Source organism: Vanacampus margaritifer, chromosome 6, assembly GCF_051991255.1.
Source record: "Vanacampus margaritifer isolate UIUO_Vmar chromosome 6, RoL_Vmar_1.0, whole genome shotgun sequence".
NCBI classification, from domain to species: domain Eukaryota; kingdom Metazoa; phylum Chordata; class Actinopteri; order Syngnathiformes; family Syngnathidae; genus Vanacampus; species Vanacampus margaritifer.
The window spans coordinates 4,736,723-4,751,705 of record NC_135437.1 but is presented as its reverse complement, the minus strand read 5'-3'; the positions used below and the strand labels follow the sequence as shown (position 1 = coordinate 4,751,705).

Sequence of the window (14,983 nt, the reverse complement as noted above, 5' to 3'; positions counted from 1 at the left end):
TTACACTGTTGAATGGAAATAAACGTATTTTGCAACCAAAAAACACTTTTTCATTGTTGGTGATAGCGTTTTACAGAAGTAAAGCACTATTTAGGTGTTTGTGGCATCATTCATGGACAAAAAGAAGTGTACAATTCACTAGAGTGCATGAAATAACATCGTTTCACAAAAAGCTCTTTTTCTCCGCTTTTTGTTTCAAAACAGAGCATTTCGGTGAAACTAACCATTTTCTATTGTTGATTACTGAAGAACGGAATAAGGTAGAAACAAACTTTATTTTTTAAAAAAAAAAAAAATATTCTGATGAAAGATGAGAGTTCAATCTTTCATTTGGTAGTATGTGTGTTTCCATAGTCCAAACACAACATTTTCTGTGGACCTTGAAAGATCAGTCAAAATGCTTAAATCGGCTGGCACTGGCGACATCCCGTTTCTGAAAACGTCTGGCAGTCAAAGAGTTAAAAAGCTTTCCGGCCAGGTGTTCAGCCAGCCTACGCACGAAGAAAAGTGACATTTTACTTCTGCAACAGCTTTCGCCCAAAGTGGACTGAATTCAAAAGTATCGCGACTTTACATGACAGCTCCACTCAAGCAAGGCGAATGCTATTATTTTATAATGCCATTTCAGGAACTGTATTTTGATTTGCACGGTCTTATTAGCTTATCCAAGTGAAAGCGATCAATATTCCTTCATATTGCTTGATGAATTACTTAGTCTTAAATGTATTTGAATTGATTTGTTGAAACTGTATCAGCCAACAAATGATTTGCTACTTCTGCAGATTAAATATTCACCTAAATTAGTAAATTACAAAAATGCAAAGCAAGAAAAAAATTGCTTCTCCTTCCCTGTTCACCATCACTTGTAAATTATGCCTGTCTATCTTTTCACAATTTCTGTTTGATACGGATGTAAAAGTCTTCATAACCAACTTCATTTGACTATATAAAAAAAAAATTACAAGATAAATCATTAACGGTATTTTTTTTTTCTCACCATTTATGTGACTTATACCGATACAACCGATTGGAAAAAAAATTATTAAAAGAGGCAATACTAAGATAACTGTGATAATGTGGTTGCTTCTTATGTTGTGCATGTGGTTGTTCTCAGAATTAACCAGACACATTCAATCTCAACAAAACTGCCTCTAATGCACCTAATGACGTATACATCCAAAATGATGAAAACCTATTGTAAAAAGTATATAAAACACTGAATTGACAACACATATATATGATAGACACTTACGATTATTTACAGTGATTACATTTTGCATCGTTTTCATAAGCTGCGTTCAGTGACATAAAAGTCTGAGGCAGTAGAAGAATGACTTACGGGTCAATCAATCAGGAAGTCAAGTTGAAAAAAATTGCTTTAACTTTCAAATCCTAATTAAGAAGAGTTAAGAATAGAGTAAAAAAAAAAACTTCCTTAAAACAACAATCTCCTGTCAAATAAAAGAGGGCCACCTGCAACCACATATTCAAAGCAAACACTGCTTGGAGGCCTAATGTACATTCGGTGGGTGAAAAATGGGCATTGCTCCATTAATCCAAAACACATACATTTCCACAATTTACAAAGGGAGTAAAACATATTTGGTATTCTGGAACTATTTTGAAATGGCATAAAACTGCTGCATTTTTAAGACATTTTAAATATTTTTTTATGGTAGGTTAACGATATAATAGAAACCCTACAGTTAACAGTTGCACACCAGTGTAAACCACAACCACAATAATAAACACATTCACAATCACAACTGAAAGGTCTATTCTGTTTTAAAAAAAAAATTGTAATTTCTTTTTTTTTTCATGTGTGTCATTGACGGATAGGTTAGATCCCCATTTTGTGAAACATATTGCGGTGAGACCAAAAAGAATAACGAAACTTTGGACTTTTATTTTGAAATACTGTACAATTAAAGACAGAAGTTTGTATTCCACAAGACTGTCTCACAACTTTGTAAAAAAAAAAAGTTACCCTTTTAGTAGTTGGTATGTAGAGGTATCATGTGGTATGACCTGAAAAAAAATATTTTGTCCAACAAATATACAGTATATTTTCATTATAATTTTACTTGTCTGGCTAGCTTGTCTGGCTAACTATGCTAATTGTTAGCCTCATAATTTTGATTTAAAAGGGCATGATTCAAGTTTGAAATTTTTCACCCACATTTTAAAATTGTATAATGGACAGGAGGCACTATTGTGGCACATTGGTTGTTGCCCCTATTTTCCTGTAGAGTCAAATAATGATTAGGGTTTTGGGTACGAAACTTAAGATTTCTGCCAGATCGTGATGTCAGGCACATCCACGCTCTGGATAGCAGAGTGCCCATTCGAGAGGAGGGAAGGCGGAAGTGTTGGAGTGTGGAAAAAGACAAGTGTACGCGACAGGGGATATAAAAGTGTGTCAAAATAATAATGAACCAAGACTGCAGTGCGACCCTCCGTCTACAGGTGGCTCCTTTTGTTTGACCATTGGGCCGAAATTTTCAGGATACCGAGTACGAGCAGGAAAGGGTAACACCTGTCTAGTGTGACAAAAGGGCAAAACTGAAGTCGGACAAGGATCAATATTGGAGCAGCGTTCAACAGGTGGAAAGACCTAAGAGGTTGAAACGGGGCTCACAGCTTGCTTTCTTCTTGCTAAAAAGGTAACACCTCGTCACGAAAATGCGATGGGGTCTATTCATGATGAGCAATGCACAATACAACTACGGTGCACTGACTAACTAACGTCTCAGTTTCCTTTACGGTTTTCGCCAGAGGGGCCAACAAATCTGCAAAAACTTAAATCACGCGCATAAATCATGTGGTGCGACCAACCATCATCTGCATATACAATGCGACCATTGTAGAAAGCTTTCCCTGATAGGTGTATATGTCCTAAATTATAGATGCCCTAAACTGTAGAATGTAGATACTAGTTAATAATCACAAATAATAAATATTTGATGTGTTTTCATAATAAATTAACAGTGCTGGGTCTGGTAAGATCCATATCTGTCAATGACCCATTACGTAAGGTGTACACAATGTTGTGCTGCATGAGCGCATGTGCTTACAAGCTCATGTGCAACATGGGCAAAAAAGACAATTTCACACATCAAGGAGGGACAAAAGCTACCGCATCTCAGCTACTCCAACTGGGCATGCAGCTGTAAGCTCCGGCAATAGAGTGAAACCTACAGACTTCAACACTCATTATGGGAAAGCCTCCAGCTGAGGTGACCTCTGACCTTGACATCAACATTGTCATTACTGCACAACTTTCTTAAATCCCCTGATCCTCTCCGGTTTTCACCTCATATCACTTTTCATTGTTGGATGTCTGTTTTCTTCACATCCCCTGGAAGTACATTTTCTCCATCATTCACAGTATGTTTCCATTCAGGGACTTTGCCAGCTGACCTGGCCTCATGCTGTCAAAGGACCAGTAAGGAATATTTAGTAGCATCATGACTTCTCCATTTCCCCGGGGCCACTTTGTTCAACAGCAGCGTGGTGGAGAAAAGGATGAATTTCACTTAAGGGTGCTAAAGTTTCCCCCCAAACAATCTTAAACCTATTTTCAATGGGGTGCAATTTTGTGTGAGGAGCTGATTTTGTGTATCATGAAACATTTCAAAAAAGATGAATAACTCTTCAAGGTCCCCTGACTTGCTCAAGGAAGGTCATCTAAAGATTAAGTCTAAAGTGAAAAAAAAAAAAACATTATCCCTACTATCTCTGTCTTTAAAGTGCACTCACAAAAGTCACGCCGCCACAACAATGTACTAATGCAGGAAGCCTAACCCATCAATTGCAAGGAGTGTAGGTTAAAAACAAAACAAACAAAAACATTGAACTAATTTGCTTCTCAAAACGTGTACATACGTTCTATTTTAAATGTTTTAAATGCGTTTTCAGCTCCTGATTGTACACTTGAGGTGAATCTGTCAAAATGTTCAAAATGAACATGTGCATAATAAAATCCATGCAAGAATCATCTTCAGGATGCTAAAATAACTAAATACAGCAAGAATTTTGAGTCCACAAAGTTTGGTTTAGGTTTGAGAGCCACTATTAACGTTTTATGGCTTTAAGTGTCCCAAAGACGTATTTATACATTTTTAAGGCGGTCACTAGATTAATTAATTACACGCAAATTAGTGCGTAAAAAAAAATAACGCAATTGATCGCGATTGGCAAGTCAATGCGCAATTTGGCCCATCGAGGGACCTGTAGGCGGCAGAGGTGCGCCACTATAGAGTAGCACTACTAGTCACTACAAGCAAGTGCAGCACAGCCAAGCAAGCAAGGCAAACCTATTTGGACCTATATCTCCCAGAGCCATTATTTTGAATGTTCTATTCATTTCAATCTACATCTTTCACCTTGCTGGGACCCACGGGGTTGCGCCGCTGGGCTTTCGTAGTTGCTGCCGCTGCCACAACTGCCATTCATCACGGAGGCTACAAGCTAGATCACCATGGTGGAACGCAATGTCGTGGAGCGATGGCACCGAGATCGTTGGAAAGCTGTTGTCGAGACGAGTCCGGGGATGCTCTTATGTTCCCGGTAGGACGTGAGATACGGCCGCACAAAGACCTCCAGGAGACCGATTATTTTCAAACAGCCCGCCTGCGATGGATGCTATTACGGGTAAAGTCACGGGTTTGTTGGCCCTCTATCTCTAGAACGCAATGTCGTGGAGCAATGGCACCAACATCGTTGGAAAGCTGTCGTCGAGATGAGTCCGTCCGGGATGCCCGTTCGGGAGATACGGTCGTCCAAAGACCTCCACGAGACAGATGATTTCAAGGTATAGTAAAGGCTTATAGTAAGGAAAAATAAAAAATAAATAAATAACAGACTGCTAAATGTCGAGTCATGACGTTTTTGGCAGTACAAGCCTGATAATCGAAATCAATAAAAGTCCGCCTCAGAAAAGCAAGAGAGGGATTTTATTAGCTACTTGAAACAGTGAGTAATAACTATATTAGACTCAAAATGACGGCTCTGGGAGATCTAGTTGTCTTAAAATTCTGGTAGTGCTAGTGGTTAAACGCAAGTTTATTTATAAAAAGAACAAAGCCGGGACTATTAACAAGAACGCAGTGATTTGTACCTTTTGTCTTCAACTTGCAAACCGCAGAAGAGAAGGGAAACCTGCTCTGATTGGCTGATGTCACGCACATTTCCCTCGCATTTGATCACTCGCTGATGCTCCCAACTCCCAGCTGCATGTTGTGATGTCTCAATTGTTAATCATGTATCACGGAGCACTATTCATATTGCCCTTTGGAAAGTAACCGACAGAGTGAGGGATATTTTGGGGTTTATGCTGTATGTTTGAAAACAAATTTATCTGAGCTTTATGAGAAATTTAGGTTGCCATGTGGATGTTCTGATTTTGGTGCATCTATGACAAAGATTTTTGATCTGGGAAATAAATTATAAAATGATTCTACGTACCCCCTGCAATGTGCGCAGTGCTCACGTATTTCTGTTTGATACATTGAATTTGTTTTTTTCTATGTATCAAGGAAATATCCAACTGTGTGAGTGGTCAATGAATGCACCAAGAGGAATGCAAATTACATTCTTGAATTTCTTTTGCTTCTGTCCACGCATCTCTGTATAGTAGAATGTAAGCACCTTTTTTTTCAAAACCTTGTTTATGTAACTGACAATCACAATACTCGAAAATGGGTTCTTCATGTCTTTAAATGAAAACAAACCTAGTAATGTCGCATCCAATTCATGCACGAGTGGTACTTAACCCCCACCCTCCAAGGCACGGGTGCTTGCGGATGTTTCAGCAACATGTTAAGTGCAAGTCAGAAGGTGGAGACAGTGGCAGCGTGTGTCTGAAACGGGAAGGTATTCAAGACGGGCTCAAGCGCGTTGAGCCAAGCCAGGAAACTTTCCATCTGTCACACCATGTCAGCAAGATTGTTTTTATTGAGTGCTTTTATTATTTTTTATCGCAATGCGTGCCCACAGGCAAATGGGGCCCCACACGGACGATGATGCCCTACGCACTATGCGTACTCTGCATGTAGGGCGCGGCGGCTACATGTAAGCTCAATGTAAGCTTACTTGTTAACATGTACACAATGTAAGCGCACTTGTTAACTTGTAAGGTCAATGTAATGTGTCTACTAGCCTACTAGTGGGCACTATCACTAGACAATCTGATATCTCAGATATCAAGCTCTGTGTGCATGTTGATATCGTTGTGTGCATATTGACATGTTTAATATCCTTGATCAAGCTCAACCTGCCCTCTAGTGTACACTTTAAGGAATAAATATACAAAGTGCTTGCCGGCAAGCACTTTGAACACTTACTCGTCCAGACGTGTTCTTACTCCACCTACATTACCCAGGATGCACCAGACAAGATCTGCGTGACTTCGGACAACCAATCAGCCAATCATGATACGATCATGATTTCCTACCACCAGCAGTTTGAACAAATTTAACAACAAATGACAATTCAAGAGTTTGCATGTTCTCCCCGTGCTTGCGTGGGTTTTCACCGGGTACTCCGGTTTCCTCCCACATTCCAAAGACATGCATGGCAGGTTAATTGAACACTCCAAATTGTCCATAGGTGTGATTGTGAGTATGGTTGTTTGTCTCTGTGTGCCCTGTGATTGGCTGGCAACCAGTTCAGGGTGTACCCTGCCTACTGCCCGAAGCCAGCTGGGATAGGCTCCAGCACCCCCGCGACCCTTGTGAGGAAAAGCGGTCAAGAAAATGGATGGATGGATGACAATTCAAATCCTCAAGAAGGGAGAATTTGTTTCAGAACTGTTGCACTGGATTCCTTTTCATTTAGTATAGCATATGAAGTGGAAAGTGACTGCTCAGTATTGATTTTGAATAGATACAAGGGGCAGTAAATGACTGTGGAATCTCAAATTCAGGCTTTACAGGGTTAAGTTTTTCCTGGGTTGAGCTCTGATCAGAGAGCCAATAGGAGATACTCACTTATAGCATTGTCCGGCCTCCTGATTAGCATTTAGCCCAACTAGTGCCACTAGTGAACATTTGGACATCATAGCTACCAAGCAAATTCAAAAGACTGTAAAACTAGTTGACTAGTGAGCATGTTGGCATCCACTAGTTCTACTAGTGAACATTTTGGACCTCACTAGTTGAACTAGTTCAGTCCAAATGTATCACTAGTGTAACTAGTGGAAATTTTGGGCATCACTAGTTAACTAGTGAAAACTTTGCGTGTCACTAGTTCAACACGTAGATTTTAAGAGGCTTTCACTAGTTAACATGTCAGTCTTTTTTCATTCACTAGTTAACAAGCAGGTATTTCAGCTCTCACTAGTAAGCTAGTGCAGGAAATCAAAGGTAACTAGTTAACATGTTAGAATAATTCACGGTCAACTAGTAAACATGTTAGAGCTTTTTTGCCTTACTAGTTAACTAGTAAGACTTTGAACATTACTTGTTTGGTCCAGTGGGCAACTAGTGCATAAAAAAGCGGACTAGTTACGAGTTTGGCACTACATGCATGCTTGTATGTGTCACTAGTTAGACTTGTGTCAGCAATAGTTGGATTAAAGTGAGTCCGCGCCCCACTGTCTTCTGACCAATTTTTACAAAAGGTGAGTTATGAAATTTAGGTCACTTTGTCCCGCTTTTTAAATCTGTTAACAACTGTTAACAACTTAAGTTAGTTTATTTACCAACAATAATTTTGAATTTAATGTTTTGCATTGTTTAAAAATAATTCATTTAGAAAATTCTCCTATTTCCTGAGCTAAGAAAACTCTTTAAAATATTTCTTCAAGATTACTATCTAACAAGTGAAGCATCTCAACACTTACAGAATACCAATACCAGGTATCGGTATCAGGCTGATACCCGGCCTTATATCAAGTTATTGGTATTCGCAACGGCAGCCGATGCCAGCATCAGTCGCCCTGTTGTGGCCATTTTATGATCAGAAACTAGAAATTAGAAGCATAGAAAATTGCGATAAATTCAAGCAAATTTAAGGAAAACTGCTATTGGTGTCATGATTTCTGTATATCATGCTTAGGTTTGTTGTTTTGGCTTTGTGTCCTGTCTTGCTTGTTAGGTTTTGTTTGCACCTGTACTCGTCATCCTGTTCCCTTGTGTCATCCAATCATCTCCCCCAGGCACTTGTGCCTTGTCCAGGTGTCATCAGTTGGCTTGTATTTATTTTCCTGGTTTCGTTCAGTCTTGGTTGGATCATTGTCGCTGTCACCACTCTTGTGTTTTGTTGTTACTTTGATTTTTGGTCTTTTCAGAACTTTGTTGGTTTTGTTCATTTAGAGTTGTACCCAGTTCCCCTGTTAGTGTTTTTGTTAAATAAATTGTGTTCAGTATTACATGCATCCCTGCTGTGGTTCTCCTGCTTCCCTGCATTTGAATCCTCCACCCCGGTTTGACAGAATGATCCAACCAAAAACGGACCCAGCAGAGCAAGAGGCAGGTACCAATTTCTGTTCCGACGACGCACGTCCTGTGGCCACCACCAGTTCCTGTTGGGACGCCGCACAACCTGCGGCCACCATCAGTTCCCGTTCCGGCGGCGCACGTCCTGCGGCCACCATCAGTTCCCTTTCCGGCGGCGCACGTCCTGCGGCCGCCACCAGTTCCCTTTCCTACGGCGCACTTCCTGCGGCCGCCACCAGTTCCCTTTTCAGCGGCGCACGTCCTGCGATCGCCACCAGTTCCCTTTCCGGCGGCACACATCCTGCGGCCGCCACCAGTTCGCTTCCCAGCGGCACACGTCCTGCGGCCGCCACCAGTTCCTTTTCCGGCGGCGCACATCCTGTGGCCGCCACCAGTTCCGGCGGCGCACGTCCTGCGGTCGCCACCGGTTCTCGTTCCGAAGGCGCACACCATGCCGCTGCAGCCCCTGGCCCCACTGCCATGTTTGACTTTTTGTTTGGGACGTCTGGGATCCGTACCTTGAGAGGGGGGTACTGTCATGATTTCTGTATATCATGCTTAGGTTTGTTGTTTTGGCTTTCTGTCCTGTATTGCTTGTTAGGTTTTGTTTGCACCTGTACTCGTCATCATGTTCCCTTGTGTCATTCAATCATCTCCCCCAGCCACTTGTGCCTTGTCCAGGTGTCTCTCGTTGTCTCGTCAGTTGGCTTGTATTTAGTTCCCTGGTTTTGGTCTTGGTTGGATCATTGTCGCTGTCACCGCTCTTGGGTTTTGATGTTACTTTGATATTTGGTATTTTCAGAACTTTGTTGGTTTTGTTTATTTAGAATTTTACCCAGTTCCCCTGTTAGTGTTTTTGTTAAATGAATTGCGATCAGTATTACATGCATCCCTGCTGTGGTTCTCCTGCCTCCCTGCATTTGGGTCCCCCACCCCGGCGTGACAATTGGGATATACAGTGGTTCCTGGCTACTTCTCGGTTCACTTATTGTGGATTTACACATGTATTCTGTTACTCCCCAAGCCTGCGTTTAGACACGTGAGCCCCGTTTCCACCAAAGGAACTTGGGGTAAATTTACGAGGCCAGCCACGTATGTGCGCGTCACCACTGCAGGAGCCTTCCCAACCGGGCCACGTTTACAGGAACTTACGGAGACGAGCGGAGGTCCTACTTGGGGGTAGGTACTCTGACGGCCCGATAAACTCCATAACTACTAAGAAATCATGAAACTAAGGCATTGATATACATGTATTCTTTGTTACGTTAAGGTTTATTTTGAAGTTTGCTTTCTCACAGCATGTTACCATCATGCATATCCTTTCCGACGGTACACAACCACAGCGTCTTTGCTGTTTCCCGTTTAGAATGGCATTGATGTTTGTATGTTTTATTAATTCCATATTTCAATTTCTTCATCTCCTCAAACATACCTTACTTTATTGTCCTCCACCATATTTGTGACTACAATATATAGGTGTAACGTAATTTCCGGTCAAAATATGCAACAGGGTATCCAGTCCTGTCATCGTTTATTCGTAAAACCATTCTCCATAGCCAAAATTCACATTTTCCTTTTATCGATATGCTGAAAAATCCAACCCCTACAAGCGTTTTTTTTTCTTTATGAATCTTAGGCCTTTTTTTCAAATTTCTAGTGTTTCCATTAAGGCTTATTTACGCAATTCTTGAAAATACAAATGAAACTAGAAACCAACCTATTGATAAAGCAACAGAGACAATCCAATAACCCACATATAAAAGCAACATGGTTATATAAGACAGGTAGTACATCATACTGTATACACACTACGATATTGTAATATTGCACAACACTACCTAAAATGATTGAGGTATCAAACGTGTTGATATTTTGACTTTGAGAATTTATTTTAAAGCATAAAGATCTGGTATCAGAAGTAGTGATATTTGAGTGTGAGCTGTACATCACCAACAATTGTGCATTTGTATGCTACACTTGCAGGGAGTCTTAATTCTTCTTCTTCAAATGTTTATGACTGAAACAGAATCATCAGCAATGTGGATTGTCTTTCTAATCTTTTTCTACCTATATCTGTTCTTCAAAAGAGCCCCCTACCTTCTCATCTTGCATTACATCACTCATCTTTCAGTGTTCATATTTTCACACCTGCCCAACTCACCAGCACGTCAGCGCTATTCTGGCACCTTCTAATAGAATCTCTCAGCTTCACTAATGGGTCTGTCAGGATCTCGGCAAGAATAGGAGAACAGATGAGAGTTCAGGCAACACACAGAGAAAGAATGACAATGAAGACGAAGGTGATGGACTTTCAAGCCTTCCTTGACATCCGTACGCCTTGGGGAGAGTTTCCACACAACAGCTTGACTCGCACTGCCTAGTGACCAAATGCTGCCGCAGAAGTAGAGCCACTTAATGCCTTCCCATTGACCCGATAATAATACACAGTAGTTAGTTGCCCCCAAGCAATTTGACTGAACAAGAGCCATTCCCTGAGTGATGACATACAGTACAACGGCAGTGGGATGTTTTACTTCCGATATCACGCCGTTTCACAGGTATTCTAAACCATTAATTTGGCCCACATCAATGGTCAGTGGTTATCAAACCTTAGCCTACAATAAGTTGTTAAAAACTTAGCGTTGCTGATGGACATGTTTCCACAAAATTTAAAATACCAATATTAACTCTGCCAGCATGCTAATGCAGCTAAGGAGTGCATAATCATTGGGCCCTATTTTTGTGCCCAGCACAAGTCAAGCAAAAAGTGCGTTGCAGGTGTGCGCATGGGTGGAGTTTTCTTTCTTTGGCATTTTGGTCGATAGGTGCAGGTAGAAATGGGCATTTGATATGGCGTGCACCATTGTGGGTGTGAACACAGCTGAGTTGTTTATCATCCAATGGAAGAGGCTCCCCTCAGTCCCTTTAAATTCAGCGCACGAGACGTGTGCAGTCTCCCACCATGAGATTGGCGAGCACAAAAGTAAATTGAGAAAGAACTGCAGGAAGATCTCCACTTGCGGATGATGGAATGTTGGCCACAGTGGATGGGTACTTCCGTGTGTGACAACTCCCAAGTTACACCCACATAGATGTCCCACTAAATATAATGAAGATGAAAATCATACTTTGTTCAAAAATTTATTTCTACAATGATTCAGAGGGAGTGACGCATGTTGTTGTCATATTTATGAATGGAATAAGAGGACATTCGCCTCCAACATTTGCAGAGCTCACAATCTGACTGCCTGAGGTGCAACGCAGTTTGCCAAATTCCTAAATGTGGTAAGATAGACTTGCCCCGCGGGCACAAAAATAATATTTACGCCAAGCCAACGTGTGGCTGTCTCCGAAATTAGAGCCCAGTGCATCAATTGGCCTCATTTTGCATTTCCAAGCCTACTTGGTTTAACTTCCACTTTCTGTGGGTTGCCGACTAATAGTGTGATGCAACTTGACGTAGTTGACGTGAAGTGAACTAATCATACAATTTTAATTTGTTTTATAGTTTTTTGACACTTTGGCTAATTAACATGTTGTGCTAACGGCTAAATAAATGTTTTGTTGGCATAGCAATAACACAATAATTGATTACATTAACAAACAAATCAATATGATGTTGCTTATTACTGAAAACTCTTAAATGATAGGTTGTAGTAGTTGTAGGCTACCGTATACCCCCATTCCCAAAGACAATACTGAAAAGAGTTTACAGTTTTTCTGTTGTATCAAGAAAGATAGGAATTACTAAGCCATTGGGTTTGTGTATGTTTTTCAAGGAAACACATTGACAATAGGTACACACTAACATTTACAATGAATTAAAATATTTCTTAATTGATGAATAAGAAAACCCAATATGTTTTACTCATGCTACATCATATGAAGTTATGTATATTCTTTGTGTGTCTTTATGTATATTCTCTATTCTATTAAGAACATGCAGTATAAGACATTAATAGCCACCTATCGTTTCAGTTTTGTCTTACCGTTGTCGATGGCAATGAACACCGCGGTGTATTTATTGTCATGAACATAAGGAGATTCACGGTCCAGAGAGGCCAATGTGTGGACAGTTCCTCGCAGTTGGTTCACAGTCAGCCAGCCTGCTGGATCTCGTAGAATGGCATACCTTGGGGACACAGTTCAAAGTTGTAGGTTACAATTGTACGGGAAGTAACACAGTAAATAAATAATAACACTCATCAAAATAATTGCATATTTCATGAAAATATGACACAAACAAATGCTATCAAACAATTCATCTCATCTTGCAGTTAAAATATGCTTATCTGATCATCACATTAAACATTTTTAATAGGATGGAGAAAGTCTCTCTAAATGTTCTGAACACTGGTTTCCTTGAGCAGTTCAATGCTCCCCAGGAATTTTGCATAGTCGAGAATTTCATGAATGTAGCTCAATTTCCCACACATGAAATTATGTACAGTTCTTCCTTTTTAGACAAATGAGCTGAACCGAATTAACAGCGACTCTGCAACAACAAAAAACAATCATGCCAGTAAGCAAGCACATTTTTTTTTAATGACCAGTTATTCCCAGCCATAAACAATGCTATGCAAGTGGTTTTGATTGGGTCCTAAATCTCTGAAGTAGTACTTTATTTTTATTTATTTTATTATTATTATTATTTTTTTTACAATTTGGCACTTGCTTCATTGGTTGTAGTGGTACACTGCATAGCATACAATGTGTGCAATTTCTGTTCCATTATAGTCACTTGAATTATGCAGGCTATGAAGGGCATCCAGTACTCCACATGCAGGTGGGACTGAAAACACACTTTCAAAAAATTCTCTCTGACACACTCCAAAATCTTGCAGAAAGTCTTTCCAAAAGGGTGTAAAATATCATGATATTCCATTTTCATTTCCTGTGGTGTGTATGTAAGCAAAAGTTCTAAGGACAAGGGTTGTGCTGACTTGTGTTTGGCCACAACCACTGTTCACTTCATCTAAATTCACAGCAGGCAAAGCGTGAGGTAGAGGAAGGAGATGATGAGAGGGATCAAGAAGAAAGTGGGGACAAGGAGGTATCATACTAGGAATGAGCTTGTAATGAAAATACATTTTCTCCACTTTCTTCTCCCTGTAATTTGAAATCTGCTTCTATAGTGCTGCCTTCTGGGCAGACTTATCCAGATCTAGTTCAGTGCTGCACCAACAAAATTGACAGGCAACTCTTTGCCTCTAATTATTTTATTCGGATAACAGGATCGAAAGCAACCAAAATGTTCACTTGTCCATTAAAAATATTTTTTCCCCCTTCATTCTTGCCAGTTAGATCTTCTCACAGCACCATTTTCAGTAGGTTCCACATTTGTATTCTACAAACATTTTGTTTTGAATACAAAGCAGTTTGATTTTAATTGATTGCTCTGCGTTGAGTGGTGTTTATCCCAGTGAAGAAAGTGATACATTCGAGTGATCAAGATGGATGGCTGACATTCACAAATGTCTTGCAATTACGTTCTTTCAGAGCATCTGGCAGCATTCATCCGCATTCTCTCAAAATATTTTCTAAAAATACATAATTCAGCTAGCATCAAGTTTCCATCATAACGCAGTTATGCTTACAATTCGTCATGTACAGACATTAAGGCTATGTTCACACTGCAGGGCGTGATGCCCAATTCACATTTTTTGTTAAGTCAGATCTTTTTATGCACTGTTCACATTACAAGAACAAATGCGACATCTCATGTGAATGCAACGCGCCTGTGATGCGACTCGCATGCTCAAAGAGCACGTCGAGTGACGTTCAGTTACGGAAATAACCCAACTTGCAACGTTTTATTGCCAGCCAAGCCGCCAAGGCAAGCGACTTTTATCAGTGTCATATGCAAATTTAGCTGTGCCAACAAACGCTACAGATTGGTGGACTGGTGGACACGTTTCATGGACGTGTTAGGAGTTCGATTCATGTGTCTTGTCTGCATACTGTACATTATGCAAATTCAGCTGTGAGAATGCCCACGCTCCTGGTTGGTGGACTGTTTTCACGTTCGCTCGTGGTTGGCTGCTGTCCTCGGCTTCCTCGTGCGTCAGTTTTGAATGTGCTGTTTACAAACAGCAACAGAAATCCGTCTGACTTATTTTTTCATCTCATGTCGCCAGAGTAGCGAGGTTGGAAGAGGTAATAGAAATATTTGGGGGAAATAAGGGGACGCTCCTCGACCTCCTCATTTCATTGAGAAGTCTACTGAAGATGACGTCGCGTCATTGCTATTCGTGATGAACCGTCTGCAGCGCTGAATTTCTACTATCGCCAGACATGCCAACTTTATGCTTCATGTTTCTAGTGTGATTATATTAAAAACAAATAAAAATTTAACACTGTTACTCAAAACAGCTTTGTATATTCACAAACGTGTCAGTAGTCTCCCTTCCAAGCACTCTCTCCCGGCCGCGCAGAAAGCATATCAGCTTTAGGCTACGTTCACACTGCAGGGCGTGATGCCCAATTCGGATTTTTCTGTTCACATTGCAAAAACAAATACGACTTCAATGTGAACGCAACGCGCC

At 40.6% G+C, this 14,983-nt stretch overlaps 1 protein-coding gene across 1 annotated transcript in view; it reads right to left on the bottom strand.

The window, feature by feature from the left end:
• Positions 1-14,983, bottom strand: part of cdh13 (cadherin 13, H-cadherin (heart)) — a 436,422-nt gene that overhangs the window by 53,109 nt on the left and 368,330 nt on the right. Inside the window, exon 12 of the mRNA XM_077567730.1 lies at positions 12,428-12,570. Coding sequence (XP_077423856.1) covers positions 12,428-12,570 — 143 coding nt within the window. The remainder of the gene's footprint in view (positions 1-12,427; positions 12,571-14,983) is intronic.